We start from the raw sequence: 18,298 nt of genomic DNA, 5'->3' as shown, positions 1-18,298 counted from the left end.
CCTTAAGTCTGCCCAACAGAAAAATGTCATTTATTTCTCTCAAAAATATACCTAAATTATCTCAAACATTATAACATCATAAAGCTTAAGGGCTGGGAATGAAGAGATAATGCGTACCATCCACCATCATCCACACAATGATAGATAAATATTTAAAAATTTATTAATGACAGAACCTTATTGAAAAACATATGTAATTGCCAAATCAACCCCTCACCCTGAAAAAGTAATATAAATGGTTTCTATTTACAATAAAATTGCTTTTAAGGATATTTTCCAATCTGTCCCATTCTATCCCAACCTCTCACTATAGAAATGAAAGCCTGCATTATTTTTGTGGCAGTAAAACATATTCCTTTCCGCTTGACCTGTACCCAATTCGCAGTGACCTGATGACTTGATTTAGTAGCAGTTGCTTATATTTGAAGACGGGTTTTTGCCCCAAGAAGTTGCACGCTAGAAAGTTCAAGTAAATTTGCTTACAAAGCTCATAAAAAGAGGTAAAAACATTTCATTTCTCATCATGACAAAGGAGAAGAAAGTCTGTGTAAAGATTGATTGTGATTTGTGAAGGGTTCAGTTTGTAAAAAATGGATCACTGTGGCAAAGTGTTTGACAAAGCACCCTGTAAAATACTTCGGTGTAGTAAAGCAAGCTTCTTCCCCCGCCCCCCTGATTCTAGGCAATTTTTGATCGGAACCGGAAAGATGAACTGCCTCGGTTGCAACTGGAGTGGATTGACAGCATCTGCATGCCTTTGTATCAGGTACTTTGATTTGGGAGGGCCTACATGTTCTGACTGAATCAGAAAAGGAAAAGTGTGTGCTTCTCAAAAGCACTCATTTTAGGAGACATTTCCAGGGTATGTACATTGCTGAGAGATCTGGCTGCAGTTTGTCTTTTTTGAACTTCTGACTGTCCCCTGTCTGGGAAGAGTTGGTTCTAAGAGGCTGCAGACCTGCATTCTCCACCTTCTAGGACATACTCTCCATGAGCCTCCACTCCCTCATCTGTAAACCAGGGATAATAATATTTTATTTACTATCTCTCAAACTGTGTCCCATAGAACATGAACATCCAGCCATCATCTAATAACTATCTGTTCAACAAAAGCTCACAGGGCCAAGAAACATGTTTAAACTTGATCAACTCAATTTCTCAAACATATTTGACCATGGAATTTTTTTTAACAAATTTTCTTTATTAATATCATGTGAGAATAAGGATTCCAGGAAACTTAGTGTTCTGCTCTGACCCCACGGTCTGAGCGGGGGGGTTTTGTGACACACCTTCCAGCTTCAAAATCTGCCTGTCTGAGATGCATGCGGCAAATCCTCACCAGTGAATTTTGAGCGAGATGCACTAATGACTCCAGCTTTGCTACTTGGTGTGTAGGCCCCTCCTTCTGAAAGGAGAAAAGTGTCGCTTTGAATGAAAAGTGTCGCTTTGAATGGTTCACACTCCACGTTTTGAGTACGGATCAGGGCTGGCGTCAGTTAACACTAACAGTTTAGTGTACATTGGCTTTTAATTTTACTTCTAAGCATTTGCTTTCATTTGTAAAAACCTGGCAAGTTCTTTACCCCCAACCTAGCTCAATCAGAACTGAGCTGCTTGTCTAACTTCAAAGTGAGAAACATGCAGGGAAAGCAAAAGCTCTTTAGTTCCTCACCCTATGTAACCCTATTAAAAACACGGTATTGTTTTTTAAGGACCTCACAACCATCAAGTTCAAGATCATCTACCACTTCGTTTTCAGCACTTTTAGGAACTGCTGAGCCCTATCGCAGAACCCTGAAAACAAACAGACAAACTTAGAATACTGTCTTGAAGATGGATATGTAATTTTTAATAACTATAACAAAAATAAATTCATTTTTGTTGTATATTAGTCATTAAATACATGATACCATAAAGTCAGGTAAAGTTTTAAAATAATCTACAATTGCTTATTTTAGTTAAAAAAGGAACATAATGTTCTTTTATTTAATACTGAAAGATTGGGCAAACAAAATAGAAAATGATGTATACTTTATTTTAAGGGGATCCTCAACTCTCTTTTCTTCCTGTTGGCTCCTCCCATCCTCAGTGTCTCTGAATAAGCAGGCCCCCATATGCAAAGCCCAACAACTTTTGGGTCACTTATATCTTGCTTTGTGAAACTGACCTGGACTATACATGTTGAATTACTTTTTAATGTTATTCAGTTTTGTGTGCACACTTAGGCAATAAATGGGATGAAGAAATTATTCGTGCAATTACTACATTCCTTTTACTTTGGGTAAAGCTTAGGAGGATGAAGACATGTATTGGGGTGGGAAGCTGGTTAAGTTTTGGTACTAGTTTGCAAAGCTATTTTGGAGTGAACTCAAAGTCTACACACTCTTCCTATGCGATTGGTTATAGGAAAGGCTGTAAAGGATCCTCATATGGTTTTCCATGTTAATTCGCTTTATTACTAATTCACAATCCTTTAGGGCTTGTCTTATGCTTCCTATTTAATGCTTTGAAATCTTTAGGTTACAAAGGAAGTTATTTGAATTTAAGTGGAAATAGCAATTTCTAGAATTTAGGGAGTAATATTATCCCTTCACATTATATATCATCCTGATTTTTCACATCTGTTTTACTTTACTACTTATCTGTGGGTTAGAGACCTCTGCTATTTTCAGCTGCAGGAAATTAACATATAGAAAGATTAAGTGATGGTCCCACCAAATGAGAGTTGTGTCCTGCTCACCCCTGACCTTTGTTTTGGTGTAGTGACCTTTCTACTGCCCTTCTTCACCTCTGATGGAAATTTCTTGCACCATTTTTTATTATTTAACTAACTGGGGAGAGATGTGTCATGCTGAAAGGGAATATGGAAGGAGCTGTTTACAGAAGCTCATATTCATACTTGCTGCTGTATCTTTTCATTTAACAGGGGATGAAAATCTTGCTCTTTTTGATTCCTTATTATCACTAAGTAAAAAAAAATATCTCATTTCATTTGTAAGTTTTAAATACAAGGCTTTGAAACCAATCATTTTAAGAGCCATCAAACTGAAACTTTGTAGGGTAAGTTTAAGTATCCTCTCTGAGGGTCCTATTTTATTTCATCTTATGCAGTGTTCTCCCTTCCCTCCACTATTTAACTGGATAATCTCACATTAACTGTTGGTGCTTCTGAACTGAAATCAAATCAGTCAGTGGGCAGGAATCACCATTAGTGGGAAGACACAACATCTTGAGGAAGTGACAAGCCAAGAAGGTCACTGATGTGACACCATTCACTGAGATAACTCAGTGAAAGTCAAGTTTGGGGTTTTGAACATAAAAATGCAATAATAAGGAGTCTGAGAGGATCAAAGACAAGTGGGAAGTGTGCAGGTGGCAGGAATCCCTGATGTGATTGGTCTGACATACAGCATCATAAGAATTCAGCTTCGCTTTACCATGTTGGTCTAGGCATACGGCAAAAGGATACCAAGGAGTACACATGAGACAAAGCATGTCCCCTCTGACAACCAAGGCCTGACCCCAAGGTAGGGCAAGGTTGGATGGCAAGAACCTTCATGTAGAGCCCAAGGCAAGCACTCTCATAGAGAGAGCTGGGATCTTCCTGCTGGTGGAGAAGTTTGGAGAGTTGGAGTCTACAGAGGGTGGGAGTTGACCCAGGGCACCCCACGGCTGGAGGCTCCTGGGAACAGCAGTGGGACAGAACAGCGAGTTTGGCAGGGGCGAGCGGCCATGCAGCTGCACAGTAGATACACATATGGTTTGGGTACAGCTTTTTGACTTCATTGACTTTCACTGGGTAGTTCGGTTTTACTTTGTGCTTTTAAAAGGGTTGTGCTTGTCAAATATGAAGTAGATAAAGCACTTTCTGCTTGTGCTCCTGTTTGCTGAGATTAGCTCTTCTCCAAGCAAAGGGTGAAGATTATCACTACTCTCAGGTGCCTGAAGGGCTACTTATTTATGTGCCTCGTTGGCAACCCACACCAGTATATTTCAGATGCCCAGTGCATTTAAAATCAAAACTCTTTTCTCTGAGATAGCTTCCAGTTCCACTCATTTTTTTTACTACATTGAGGGAAAACAATGAGGAACTCCCCCTCCTCCAAAATCTATTCACTAGGAAGTTATCTAAGTAATCTTGAGATTGACAGAAAGTGACAGACAGAAAATATATAAAAATATATAAATGAAACAGGAAAAAAAAAACGATGTGCAGGTCCTCTTTACCATATGTATTGTCAACAAGAGAGGCTGACTGGTTCTGTCTCAAGTGGAAAAAGACAGCATGTCATTGTGGCATTGATTTAGCTCTCCCAACATGCCAGGTGGGTAGGACACACGCACAGAACAGTCCCAGATTGATGGATAGTTATCTAATAAGGATGTAGGCCAGGCTTCTATCCATATGTTTATATGTGAGCATAGAGTTCGCTGGAACTTGCTGTCTTTTTAATCTTCAGACTTTTCCTTAAAGAGAGAGAGAGAGAGAAGGAGAGAGAGAGAAAAGAAAGAAAGAGAGAGAGAGAGAGACAGAAAGAGAAAGAAAGAAAGAGAGAAAGAAAGAAAGAAAGCAAGCAAGCAAGAAAGAAAGAAAGAAAGAAAGAAAGAAAGAAAGAAAGAAAGAAAGAAAGAAAGAAAGAAAGAAAGAAAGAAAGAAAATGATTGTAACAGGATGAAGTCGTGATTTATGGGTGACAGCCTTTTAATCACGAAGGCAAGAGTGGGCAGGGAACCATCAAAGCACATTTCCCCAAGAGAAGACTCAAGCCCTGGTTAGTTAGCTGTGTCCTAGCAGGGCATCTCGAAGGAATACATTGACATCTGATTCCTATGCGTTCTGCTGTCTTTGCACCCTGCTGGGGAACCATTAGCCCTGCTGCTCAACATCTTTGAAGGAAAAAAAAAAAAAAGGAAGAAGGAAGAAAAAAAGACACAATCAAACTTTGTGTCATTGCCACACCAGCCTTAGGGATAAACAGAAACCCTCATGTCACAGTATCATTTTGAGTTTTTCTCTGCAATAGCAAGCTAAGTTCTGGCTCCTTATTTTCATTCTCAACTTAACCAAATCTCAGTGTACCTAGAATGTCAGAGGTGCAGAGTCATTATAAATCTTTTGTTTGTTAAGGACTGAGGGATTTAATTTTTATTATGAATATAATCCAATTTTTAACTCATCCCAAACTGGCTTTTGATTTTGGAGTGGATATTTTCTCACAGATAATGCAAAAGTACGTAACCTGGCCAGCATCTAGCCAGAATAATTTTCTCTTTCCATTAAGAGTAGGAAAATTTTGATAAGAGTAGTACCTCTTTATTAAAATGTCATGATGTTTCTGAAACAGGCAGGGCTTCTAATGTTAAGATTTACAGTAACCTTTGATTTTTTTCTCTGCCTTCACTTTTTTTTTTCTGAGATAGAATTTTGCTCTCATTGCCCAGGCTGGAGTGCAATGGCATGATCTCGCCTCACTGCAACTTCCGTCTCCCGGGTTCAAGCGATTCTCCTGCCTCAGCCTCCTGAGTAGCTGAGAATACAGGCATGCCCATGCCTGGCTAATTTTTTTGTATTTTTAGTAGAGGCAGGGTTTCACCATGTTGGCCAGGCTGGTCTTGAACTCCTGACCTCAAGTGATCTGCAGACCTCAGCCTCCCAAAGTGCTGGGATTACAGGCATGAGCCACCACGCCCAGCCTCTGCCTTCACTTTTAATGGTTATTTTGAAAAATGCATTCCACGTGATGCAATATTAATAGGCTCTCTGGGAAAAAGGGAGAAAAAAACTTTAACATATAGTTGAAATAGTAGAGTGGGAGTTAGAAATTGATAAACTAGAAAAGAGGATATAAGGTGCTACTCCAGGACACTTTCTCTGGATACTGATGAAAGTACTTTAAAAGCAATCCAGTGTTCCCTAAGAACAACTTCATCAGATATTAAAAAAAAAAAAAAAAAAAAAGACACCACCCAAATCAGTTTCCTGTGTTTCTCTATGACTTTTAGTATTCTTGTGGATGAAAGGAAGAGATAGTTGGGTTTAGTTTCTTACTTATCCTTACAAAGGGGGAATATACATGGAATGCCATCATACATAACTCAAAAAATACGGAAAGAAAGAAGGAGGGAGGAAGGGAGGAATGTAGGGAGAGAGAGAGAGAGGGAGGGAAAAAAAGAGGAGGGGGAGGGGAAGGGAGGAGAGGGGAGAGGAGGGAAGGGGAGGAGAGAAGGAAAGACAGAAGCAAGGAAGGAAGGAAGGAAAACAACTTCCTATATTCTCTATAACTGATCTATCTGGCTCCACTTTTTCCTGGTGATGGGGAGTAGGGACTATTATTTAAACTTCACTATATTAAAGTATCTCAGTCTCTTCGGGTTAAAGTACTCCCAGTCAGAGCTCTTTCTCCTCCCCAGCTGACATCTAGGTACCAGGGAACTCACCTATGGTTGTGATGATTTTGTGACCTTCAGGAGAAGGACGCCTGGTGCACATCTCGCCTGTTGGGTCTTTCTGGGTTAACTGAGAAGTGGCTGGTCACAACTCTGGCTGTGATGCTGTGCCAGCCCCGTGTGACTATGGTGTGGGTGTGATGAGCACTTTGTGCCAGCCCTGGCCACTAGCTGTGGCTGCTTAAGTCTGTGGTCCTTGTGGCAGCCTCTTGGCAAGCCCCCTGCACCACCCCCAGCAGCTTCCTGGCCAGTTCTAACTGACTGGTTCCCTTGGCATTTCCTCATTCCCCCTGGGGCACCCATGAACTCCCAGCTACTTTCTCGTTACCCTGCTGTCCACACAAATTTCTAAGTCTTTTCTAATATGCTGCCTGGGTGGTGCCAACTTGCTTTAGGAAGATTCTATTATTTTCCTGAATTAGGCTCTGAAATCTGAAATATAAGCCCTCCCCTCACCTTCAAGGTTTGACCCCTAAGGAATGTGAAGCCAGGACTACTCACTTCTGATCTCCCTCTCTCTCACCTACCTCTTTCTGCCTCTCTCTCCCCTCTCTCTTTCTCCTCTTTTCTCTCTCCCTGCCCCTCTCCCCACTCCCCTCTTCCCCTAATATTTCCATTTGCTTTGCTTTTCCTGATGGGAACTATCCTTATATGGTCTCCTCTGTGTTCTTCCTGCTAGAGTTTTGTAGTAAAACTTGAAGATCTAACTTAGCCAGGTTTGGTTCTTAATAGAGAAAGGAGAAGGCCACTTCACCATGCAAAGCTACAAGCAGGGTTATTCTCTTTCAAAGCTGAATGATGGCAGCTTGTTTCTAGCTGGGAACTGCCATTTGCCTGAAGGAGGGAAGCCTACTGAGATAATGGGAGAGGAGCCCCAGGCATCACCATTCAAACAGAATGGAAAATGCACTGGCTTACTATTCTCAAAATATTGTCCTTGTTACATAATAATGTACCCAAATCGGAGTGCTGCTGATAGTAAAGTCTGTTTATCTCAGAAAATATTCTATGTGTTATTAGTCAAATATGAATGGAAGAGAAACATTAATATTCAAAAGTGTTGGTTTTATGTAATTTATAGGCCCCTCTACTACAGTCTATCTTCCAAATTTTTGACAAAATAATCTTTTTTAAAAAAAAAAAAGTCTGATCACAGCATCTCCCTGCTTTAAAGACTGCAGGTTACTATCACAATCTATAAGGTACTTTCCAGAGTCCTTGGTTTAGCATTCAGAAACCCTCTCATTCATTATGAAGCCCACACCTATTCCTTGGCCTCATCTCCTGTCACCCTGCCCACTTCCTTGCCAGATACCCTTTGCCCCAAGCACAGGACTCACTAGCCCTTTGGTCCATTTTCCCTGGCCTCTGCCTATGCCTCCTCACTCTCATGTCTGCCTGGAAGACACCAGCCCAAGCTGTCACTTCTGTAAAACCTCTGCTTCCCCACAACATTCCACAGCACTGTCTCCATCTCCTGATAACCACACACTCTGTGTGTGATTATCTTTCTGTCTCTTCCCCATTAGACTGGTTTCCTGGAGCCACCATATTCCTGGCACCTAGCACAGTGCTAGCACATTAGAGCTGCTCAGCCCAATGTTTGTTGAGCAAAGGAATGAAGAAACAGAAATGTGAATGATAGGATGCAGTATAAGCAGTGGAATGTATGAAGTAAGTTTATAATGTCATTTAGTTATCACCTATAAATACAGTCATGTGTTGCTCAACAACAGGGATACATTCTGAGAAATGCATCTTTGACAATTTCATCATGCAAACATCCTAGTGTACTTACACAAACCTATATTGTACAGCCTCCTACACACCTAGGCTATATGGTATAACCTATTGCTCCCAGGCTACAAACCTGTACAGCATTTTACTGCACTGAATACTGTAAGCAACTGTATCACAATGGTAAATATTTGTGCATCTAAACATATTTAAACATAGAAAAGGTACAGTAGAAATATGGTATTATAACCTTATGGGGCCGTGGTTGTAGATATGGTCCATCATTGACTGAAATGCCATTATGAGGTACATGACTATGTATAAAACCTTTCATCAGAGTATGCACTGTTATATTCCTGCCCATAAGCTGGAGTATATGGCCTATGATATCTTTTTATAAAGTGGTTTGGTTCTCATCATAGTTGAATTCTACTGTAAAGGGCCAGTTAATAGCCATGAATTTTTCAGAGCTTTGACTTTTTCATCTAGGAAATACATTAAATTTTCTTTTATCCAGCATTGCCAGAAAATATAGTCCTCTAGTTATTTTAATATTCAGGTTAAGAGATGGAGCTAGCATATGTCACAGATAGATTTCAAGAAATATATATTGTATGTTGCATACATATGATTTTGAGAAATTATAATACAATAAAATACTAAATTTATCATGATTATAATTTAATCTTTCTTTGACTTAGAAAACTTTTAAGATCCTCTAGTGTCTAAAAGTAATCAGTGCAAACATCAACTAAGAATATGCTCTGTTCTTAGCCAGGCATGGTGGTGTGTACCTGTAGTCTCAGCTACTTGGGAGTCTGTGGTGGGAGGATTGCTTGAGCCCAGGAGTTTGAGGCTGCAGTGAGCTATGATTGCAACACTGCACTCTAGCCGGGTGACAGAGCAAGACCCCATCTCTTTAAAAAAAAAAAGAAAGAAAGGAAAAGTAAAAAAAGAATGTGCTGGGTAGGAAGAAGTTCTGAGTAGCAGAGAGGACTCATTAATAGAAGAACGATTAAGTTCCTGTTCCTTCCAACATTATGCATGATAATTGGCAGGTGAAGGCATCTCATACCCTTCGCTACATCTCAAAGTTCTTCCAGAATACTTGATGTTTGTCACCTCCAAAAAGGAGTTTGACCTGATAAACAACCATCTCTATGTATATTTTTTGGTAAATAAAATGGACTATAATTTATTTCATGCAACCTTGAAAAAAATACCCATTCTTTATATGTTAGTGTTAATATATTCCTATTCACATATATTTCATGAGCTCAAACAGTGCCATGAATCCATATTAAAATGCTGGAATCCAATGGAAAAAATAGAATATACCCCCAATAAGGTTTCTGAGGACAGATTTAAGATAAGATCTTAATTCTTATCTTAAATTCTCCTTATCCAGCTGACCAACATACGTAACTCTTTTTTAAAAGGATTTCTGCTTTGGAATAATGAAGCTAAATGTCTCTTAACCCCAAGTCCTTACAAGGCTTGGAATGTTCTCTTCCCTTAAGTAACTATCTAGTTTTTTTAGAGAGCATATTTTAAAAGCTTATTTACCTCTTCTTCATGACCCTCTCTTCTTTGGCTCTCTTCAGAAGAAGTAGGAAAGAAGCAGGAAGGGCAGGAGGAAAGGAGGGAGGAAGGAAAGGAGAAATATATATATGTGAATGTTAAAAACTCTGCTGTTGAGGTATCAAAAGCAAATGAGAAAAGAAAATATACATTAGAGAATACCTAAATTGTCATGAGTGACTGTTGGGAGAAATAAGAACCTCACATTCTCTTATTTCTGATACCCCTTCATACTACTGTCCACATCCAAACACATTTTTACCAGGGTACATGAGTGTATTCTGGTAATACACTCTGCTTTGGTCACTTAACATAAAGTTCTTAATATGTTTCCATGTTTCTACATAATTTTTACATTGTCCTTTTTTTTCCCTTCTTTCTTTATGAGACAGAGTCTCACTCTATTACCCAGGCTGGAGTGCAATGGTGCAATCTCGGCTCACTGCAATCTCTGCCTCCCAGACACAAGCAATATTCCTACCTCAGCCTCCTGAGTAGCTGGGACTACAGGCACATGCCACCACACCCAGCTAATTTTTTGTATTTTCGTAGAGACGAGGATTCACCACATTGCCCAGGCTGGTCTCCAACCTCTGAGCTAAAGTGATCCACCCGCCTTGGCCTCCCAAAGTGCTGGGATTACAGGCATGAGCCACCGCATCCAGCTTTCACATTATCCTTTGAAATGACAGTCTGGTATTCTGATCAATTGACTTGTTGTAATTTATTTAGTTATCCCCTACTTTTTTCCTAATAGAGATAATTCTGAAATGAGCACTTTGGCACCTCATTTTATTGACTTATTTAATACTATTAAGCATGATTAGAAATAATAAAGTTGCATTTCTTTTTTTCAAAGAAAGATATACACTCTGAAGGAAACAGAAAATAAGTGGAGATAAGCTACCCTCAAATATTGGAAGCTAAGAAGGAAGTAATCTCCCAGAATGTCTGCACAAGGGGAGAGCAACAGGGAGCCAGCCCATCTGCCTTTCAGAAGGAATGCCTGAGAGGCTCAGGACTTAGGAACAGCCAAGAGTGGATATGTTAGTTTCCGAGGGCTGCTGTAACGAAGTACAGTAAACTGCGTGGCTTAAAATAACAGAAATGTATTTGCTCACAGTTCTGGAAGCTAGAATTCAGCCACGAATTCTCTCCATGTGTCGACAGGACTGGTTCCTTGTGAAGCCTCTGAGGGAGAGTCCGTTCCACGCATCTCTCCTCATTGCTGATGGCTGCTAGCAGTTCTTGACATCCTCTGCCTCTGTATTCACATAACATTTTCTTGTGTCTGTGTTTTCACATGACCTTCTTATAAAGACACAAACTATTGGATTTAGGGCCCATTCTAATCCAATATGATCTCATCTTACCTTGATAACTAACATCTGCAAAGACCCTATTTCCAAACACGGCCACATTCACAGGTACCCGGGTTAGAACTTCAACATAGCTTTTGGGAGGACACAAGTCAATTCACAACAGCGAGGTTGAGGAATCAGCCTGGAAACAAGAGGGAAAGAAAGGTTAGAAGTTGGTAAATAGGATCTCAGGAATCTCCCACAACCACATAGCCAGGTCAACAGACTGTGTAGCCACTGCGAAGTTAGAAGAGAGTTCTTCTCTCAGAGTACTCATGAAGAGAATCTGTGGCTGAAATCTAAAGCCCGTGGAATGATTTGCTGGACTCTCAGATGCCCTATGACTCTGCACCTGGAGTGCCAGCAGCCAGATACCCCCAGAAGCAGAAAAGTGGGATTCTTCTCTAGGGAAACAGAATAGCCTCAGAGAAAAGATCTGCATGGACTTGCACTTCAGATTCTCTCAATGAACCAATTTCCTGCAGGATGCCCTTAAAATGGAGCCACCAGTTGACAGTCACGGCTCTCCCACTTACCTGCCTTGGTCCACTTTGTACTCTGCCTTGAATAGGTCTTTCGTCTTTCAGTGCCTTGCATTTAAATATATGCAAACAGATAAGGGCCACAGAATGTTTGAGCAAAGCCTTCAATATGAAAGAATAGATGCAAAGTAAAAAGCATGAAAGAGAGGGAATTCAGAGTATACAGTGAAGGCAGGAAACAAAAGACAACTTCAGAAAAACTTCCAATGCCATCAAAAAGCTAAGAAATATGTTATAAAACAAGGCCAAAATGCCTGGGGTATTTTTTCTTCTCTATTACTTTCTAGTTGTGCCATCATGATTTTTCTTCTTCATTTGGATCCCCTATATTAGTAGGGTCTCCTGACTGCCTCCCTGCCAGCTGCCTCCACTCTGACCCCAGTCTCATACATATAGTCCCATCCTCCAGGCTCCATGTCACCACCACAGCTATCCTCCCAAAGCACAGCTGACTGCATGGCTCACCTGCTTAAAGTCCTTCAGGCCCTCCTTTCCCCTTACTACAGGAAAAAAATCTCAGTTGGCACAATTGACCTTCCCATCCCACCTCCTGTCTCTCCTTCCTTTGTACCCTCTGCTCTTGCCGTAAGTGGCCACCTGCCATTTCCCTAATTGCTACCTCACTAATGTTCCACACCCCGTGCCTGTGCTCACCCAGCCATCTGCAGGCTTACCTTCCCTCCTCTCCCCATGCAACTCCTAGTCTTGCTTGAGGACTCTGCTCACATGACAGGCTCTTAGGAAACCTCTGTTTGCCCCCAGGAGGTAGATATTCTAGCCTCTGGGATCCTCTTTGTGTTCCTTTATTAGAACATCTTAATTGTTTACATTCACTGTCTCTGTTACTCAGCCAGGATGCCCAGCACAGCTGAATCTACCAACCTCCTCCCTCATCCAAGCTGCAGCAGCAGTGTGTGTGTTGTTACCAGCCACTGGGAGACCCCACAGGGCTGCCTCAGCAACACAGCAAGTGCAAGAGAGTGACGGGAACGGGAAAGATTGGGTTATCACATTGTTACTAGTAAGCGCTTGCATTTCCTCAGCATCTTGTGCTTTCAGGATGCCCTGAAATAACCTATCACTCTTGAATTGCCCTGTGGCGGTGTTAACATTCCTGCCTTTATTTCACGGATGAGAAACTAGGGAGGTTATACTTGCTGCTCACAATGGCCTCAGTGAATTAGGGGAGTTTCAGCATCTGAACCAATAACTCCTACAAGCAGAGGGATGAGCTATAGAACCATAAAATAACAAAAAAAGGACAAATTATTCTCCAAGCCTTTGATTTAATATATCACCATCGAATTTAGGTTTTAGTGTTACAGGTGATCTGAACAGCTGAAAAATCTAAAGAAGAAAGGAGAAATAGAGAAACAGAGACATACAGAAAGATAGCCAGCAGGAGGGAGAAGACAGACCTAAGATGAGGGCCTAAGAGGAGGCAGTAAGGGCTGAGTGTTTTTATGAGTCCTCTTTCAAACCTGCCCTCTACACTCATAAACTGAGGGCTCACCATCCTCAGCTTTCTTTTTATGGTGATCACCACCGGCTTGTAGGTTTGGCTGAAAGCAGCTTCACTCTGCTACTTTTTAAAGGTTTTGGGCCTCACAAAGTGACTTTCTTCTTGGAGCAAATGGAATTGATGATAGACAATAGCAACCTTTCCAAGAGTCTGAACCAAGGGAGGTGAAGTATGTGGAAAAGCTTTTGGAAAGAGTACACCTATTATAGTTAAAGCCCTCCAGCATGTGAGTCACTATTGTTATCATTAATATCATCTCTCAACCTCAGTATCTTTGCTGTAAATTTGGATATATAATAGCCAAGCTTTCTGCCTCACAAAGATGTAGTGAGTCCATAACAACATTTTTTGAGCACTTAGTATGTGCTCAAGACTAACTTTCCAAACATGATCTGATGTAATTCTCTTCACGATACCAAGTTAGATGCTATGAGGATCCTTTTTTTCAGATGTGAAAACTGAAGCTATAGAGCTTCTGTAACTTACCTAAGAATATATAGTAAGTGACAGGGCATAGATTCTTTCTGCTTTCAAATCTGTGACTCCTAACCAGTACGACTCAGTGCTGCCTGAGATAATGTGTGTGCAGGCGTTAGTATTATACAAACCTGAGATCATTTATTGGGTCACCTTTAACAGAAGAAACATGGTATTTTTATTCTAGAATAGTTAACTAGGTGAGTACCTGCAGACCATCTGTAGGAGGGGAAAGCAAAACCCTGAAAGGTCACTATTAAGTGACCTGACTTGATAATGGCAGAGCTGGGTTTAGAACCCAAGACTTTGGACTTTTAGTTTAAGGTTTGTTCCAATATATCCTACTATCTATGTATAAAATTTGAAATATATTACCTCAAAGTTTTCAAAACTATTCAAAGGAACAGAATTTTTAAAGGAAATCTACTTGAGTAGCAAGTTCTGCTTGCTTTCAAACAAGCGAAAAGCAGACTGAACCAGAGAGTTTGTTTTGAAGGGCAGCATGGTGAACCAAGATGCCTCCAAGAACAGGGGCAATGGAATGAAAAGTCAGCAAACAAGGTAGAAAAGACAGCCCTGATAGGGCCTGAGAAACTGAACAGAAAATCTGAAGGAAGATAAATGGATAATTTAACAGCCATTCAGTTTATAAGAAAGACAAAGAACAAGCTACATTGCATCAGAAAAGGACTAGAAATGATGATGGATGGGACCCTTCAAATGAGTGGTGAACACAACAGAATCACAGTTGCCTGCAGAATTCCCAGCTGAGGGCAAATTGGAGGAACTAAATAAGGATATGAGACTGATACGGATTGAAGAGTTTTTCAAAATCTATTTAATGGCCAGGCAGGAGACATTGATCGCTTTTCAGAGGAAATGTTGAGGGGCAATGAGGTAGTCAGCCTTTATTTGTGATGTGGATGGGGGAGTGGAAGGAGGGGGGTGCTTATTTATATACAATGTTATTGCAACATACATTAAGGTATTAAAATTATTTTTGAATTATGGTGGTAAAGCACTAAATTCTTTTGATCTTTGTGGAAATAAGCATTTCTCCTTTTTGCCCCTGTACTTGTAAGCCTTTTTTAACAATTAACCAATCAGATGCCTTAATACTTCTACACATGACCAAAGATTGCTATTTCCTCTATCTGTTCATGATAGACTTTTAAATTTTTTATTGCTAAATAGTTTAGACACCCTCAGTGAACACAATTCACAAAGTACAAAAGGCACAAATTATCAGAGAAAAGAGATCCTCCCTCACATTCCTTTTTGCAAGTCACCCAGTTCCTTTCACTGGGGCAACCATTGTTAACCAATTCTTGTGTATGCTTCTAAAGATAGTTTATACATGGATACAGTGTGTTTTTACACAGTTTTTAATACATAATGCTTATACATTGTTTTCTATGTAAATATAGTGCATATGCATGTATCTATACTATGCTCACACATATGTATCTATGTGTAAGTGCATATTTATATACGAACATATATGAGCATAGTGTATATCCTGTTCCATATCTTGCTTCTTTACACTTAATTTATTTTTTAGATTTTTCGTTCTCCATGCAGAAGATGTCTCATTCTTTTTGATGGCTGCAAAGTATTAGATTTTAAAGATGAAAAATAAATTATTTAAACAATTAATTATTTAATTATTTATGGACATTGATGTTGTGTCTAATTGTTTGCTGTTGTAAACAATGTGCAATAAATATTCTTGTAAATACACAATTTTGATGCTTTATTTGTAGGAGAAATACCCAGAAATGAAGGATAACTGGGCATTTGGTGTATAAGCATTTGAGATTGTGATAGATATCGCCAAATTTCTCTCTGTGGAGTTTGAACCAATTTATATTCCTACCGGTAATGTCTGAGATGTCTATTTCTCTATGCCCTTATCAACACAATGTATTACCAAATTTCAATTTTGCCAATACGATAAGTATAAAATTTATCTCATTATAGTTTTAATTAGCATTTTTCATATTATAAATAAGTATGGTCATATTTTTAGTATAGATTTATTTACTTAGAAGCCATTTGTGTTTCTTCTGTAAATGCTTTATATTTTTGCCTGTTTTTCTATTGAACTAGTGCTATTTTCTTACTGATCCATAGGAGCTCACTATCAAAGAAATAAACCCTTATTATTTGCAAAAGTGACAAATATTTTTCCAAGTTTGTTATTTATCTTACCTAGTTTTCTTCACATCAGTTTTTGACTGAACTCTTTCCTTATGATTTGAATGGTCACTATTATCATATACTGATTCCCTTAACTTTGGTTCTATTTTAGTCTTTCTATCTGTTCTATTGACTTATCTGCCTGGTTATACTATTTTAATTAATATCACTTTATAATATATTTTAATGTCTCATAATCCTAGTTTCACCTTCCTCATTATTCTTTTTCAGTATTTTCTAGGTATTCTTATTTTTTCATATAAGCTTTAGAATTTAGTTCAAAAGGAAATCTGGTTTGTCCTTTTACTGGCTGCTTATTTAATTTTACATAGTCAATGTTTGAGAGTTAAATTAATATGAAACTTTCCAACATTTAAAAGATAGAAAATGTTGCCCATTAGGAAGTTTAATTTATAAAGTTATTATGTTCCCTCTTTAACTGCACTGTAAAAATGAAATAAAACTATTGAAAATATTGGTCCCTCTGTGCCTACACAAACAAACTTTTCCCATATCTTTGGCTTTTGGGGAGTTAGCAATGTAATTAAAGAAGAGTCACAATAACATACCTTCTACCCGGTCTTCCAGTGGACAGATTGGCCCCTTTCTAGGACAAAGAGAAGGCCAGCTAATGATACAGTATCTTCCTCAGACATATACCTAGTAGTAAATGTAACATATTCCCTTTCTGTATTTTTATTATCCCAAAATTGTCACTCTTTTTTGGAGACAGGGTCTCACTCTGTCACCCAGGCTAGAGTGCAGTGGTGCTATCATAGCTCACTGTGACCTTGAACTCCTGGGTTCAAGAAATCCTCCTGCCTCAGCCTCCTGAGTAGCTAGGACTGCAGGTGCACACCACTACACCGAGCTAATTTTTAAATTTTTCTGTAGAGACAGGGTTTCACTGTGTTGTCCAGGCTGGTGTCAAACTCCTGGTCTCAAGCGATCCTCCCACCTCAGCCTCCCAAGGATCAGGCATGAGCTACTGAGGCTGCCCCACTGTCTTTATTAGGCTGTACAATTAAGAAAAAGAAGTTTCCCTTGCCATAGGGAGAGAGACCACCAAAATAATAAAGGGTTTTTATCCCCCAAGGATCTTTACCTAAAGACAAAGCATTTCTCCTGGATGCTTTGGGTCCTCTGTAGATCTGGAACATTGGGATTCACGGGCTTGATGGTTCCTCTCTATCTCAGATCTGAGCACTGTCTGGTGCTAGGCAGGGAGCCACCTTTAAACTCTCACAAGAAATGCTCAGTAGTCATCATATTTGCATGGTGCTCACTAAGCAGTTCATTAGTGTGTATAATTAGAACTCTCTTTTGGGACTCTTTTGGCACTCTCAAATATAAGCTAAAAAATTAAAACCAAGGCTAATAGAATATTCTGGAATCCATTCTTTGAGGTCCTATAGTGACTTACACAGAGCACCATTTGCACCAAGGACAGATAATTGCAATTCTCTATTTGTACACCCATTCTCACACAGACACCCTATCCATTATTTTAGGAAATCCTAGAACTTGAGGCACATGGGAAATATACAAAAAATGTACAGTGAATGAATGTTTGCAGCTCAACAAACCAAAAGTTTTAAATGATCCTTTTTACACATTGAACTTTGAAAAAATAATAGAGTTTTATATATTTCTATAAAATCTCAGGTGGCATGGTATTAGCAGAAAACATTCCAGTATATGGAAAAGTGGATTATTACCATGTGGCTGCTTTTTAGTTACATGTTCCAACCACCTCTTGTATGAAGCCCCATTCATCAAAGCCTGTGGCTTCTGGGTCAGCAGCCATTCCTTCCAAGTCAAAAGTTGCCGACACAATGAACATGATTGATTAGCTACCAGTCTGCTCTGAAAATCCAACCAACAGGATAACCAAGGACAGCATCCTGGAGGGGCTCATTATAACACAAGAAACTGTTCTTCTTGCTCCCATTTACATGAGCTGTCTTTAGGCTTGCCTGTCCTTTACAACTTAAAACTCTTGTTTTACTTTCCCAGGGCAGGGTAGAGTAGATAAGTCACAGATAAAAGATGCACAGACTACATCTAACGTCTGGGAAGTAGTGTGTCTTCTTTACTTAGCAAGACCTCCACTTTCCTGTGAATCTGTTCTGAACCAGCATCAGAGACGTAGAATAAAAGAAGTTGCACCATTGTCCTCAACACTGCAGTAAGGTGTGAGACACCCATTGTTACTAGCGTTCCAGTTGAGACCCTTGATGTAAAGACACCATGAGCCTTGTACTCAGCCAAGCCTGGACTGACATTTCAGCTGTGCTGTGTACTTAACCATGTAAACTTTGGCTCTTTAACTTAGTTTTTCCAATCCCAGGTCCCATATCTGTCAAAACAGAGCCAATACTAGCTATCTCACAGCACCATTCTGAGTTGTAATGAGCTCACATATGAAGAAC

General features: G+C 39.6%; 1 protein-coding gene across 2 annotated transcripts in view; it reads left to right on the top strand.

Annotated features, from left to right (window-relative positions):
• Positions 1-18,298, top strand: part of PDE11A (phosphodiesterase 11A) — a 464,879-nt gene that overhangs the window by 427,717 nt on the left and 18,864 nt on the right. For both annotated transcript variants that reach the window (XM_005573580.5, XM_074009510.1), the window contains one exon: positions 683-766. In XM_005573580.5, the coding sequence (XP_005573637.1) occupies positions 683-766 (84 nt within the window). The remainder of the gene's footprint in view (positions 1-682; positions 767-18,298) is intronic.

This window comes from Macaca fascicularis, chromosome 12, assembly GCF_037993035.2.
Source record: "Macaca fascicularis isolate 582-1 chromosome 12, T2T-MFA8v1.1".
NCBI lineage: Eukaryota > Metazoa > Chordata > Mammalia > Primates > Cercopithecidae > Macaca > Macaca fascicularis.
The sequence above is the reverse complement of the archived record's forward strand: the minus strand, read 5'-3'. Positions and strand labels throughout refer to the sequence as shown.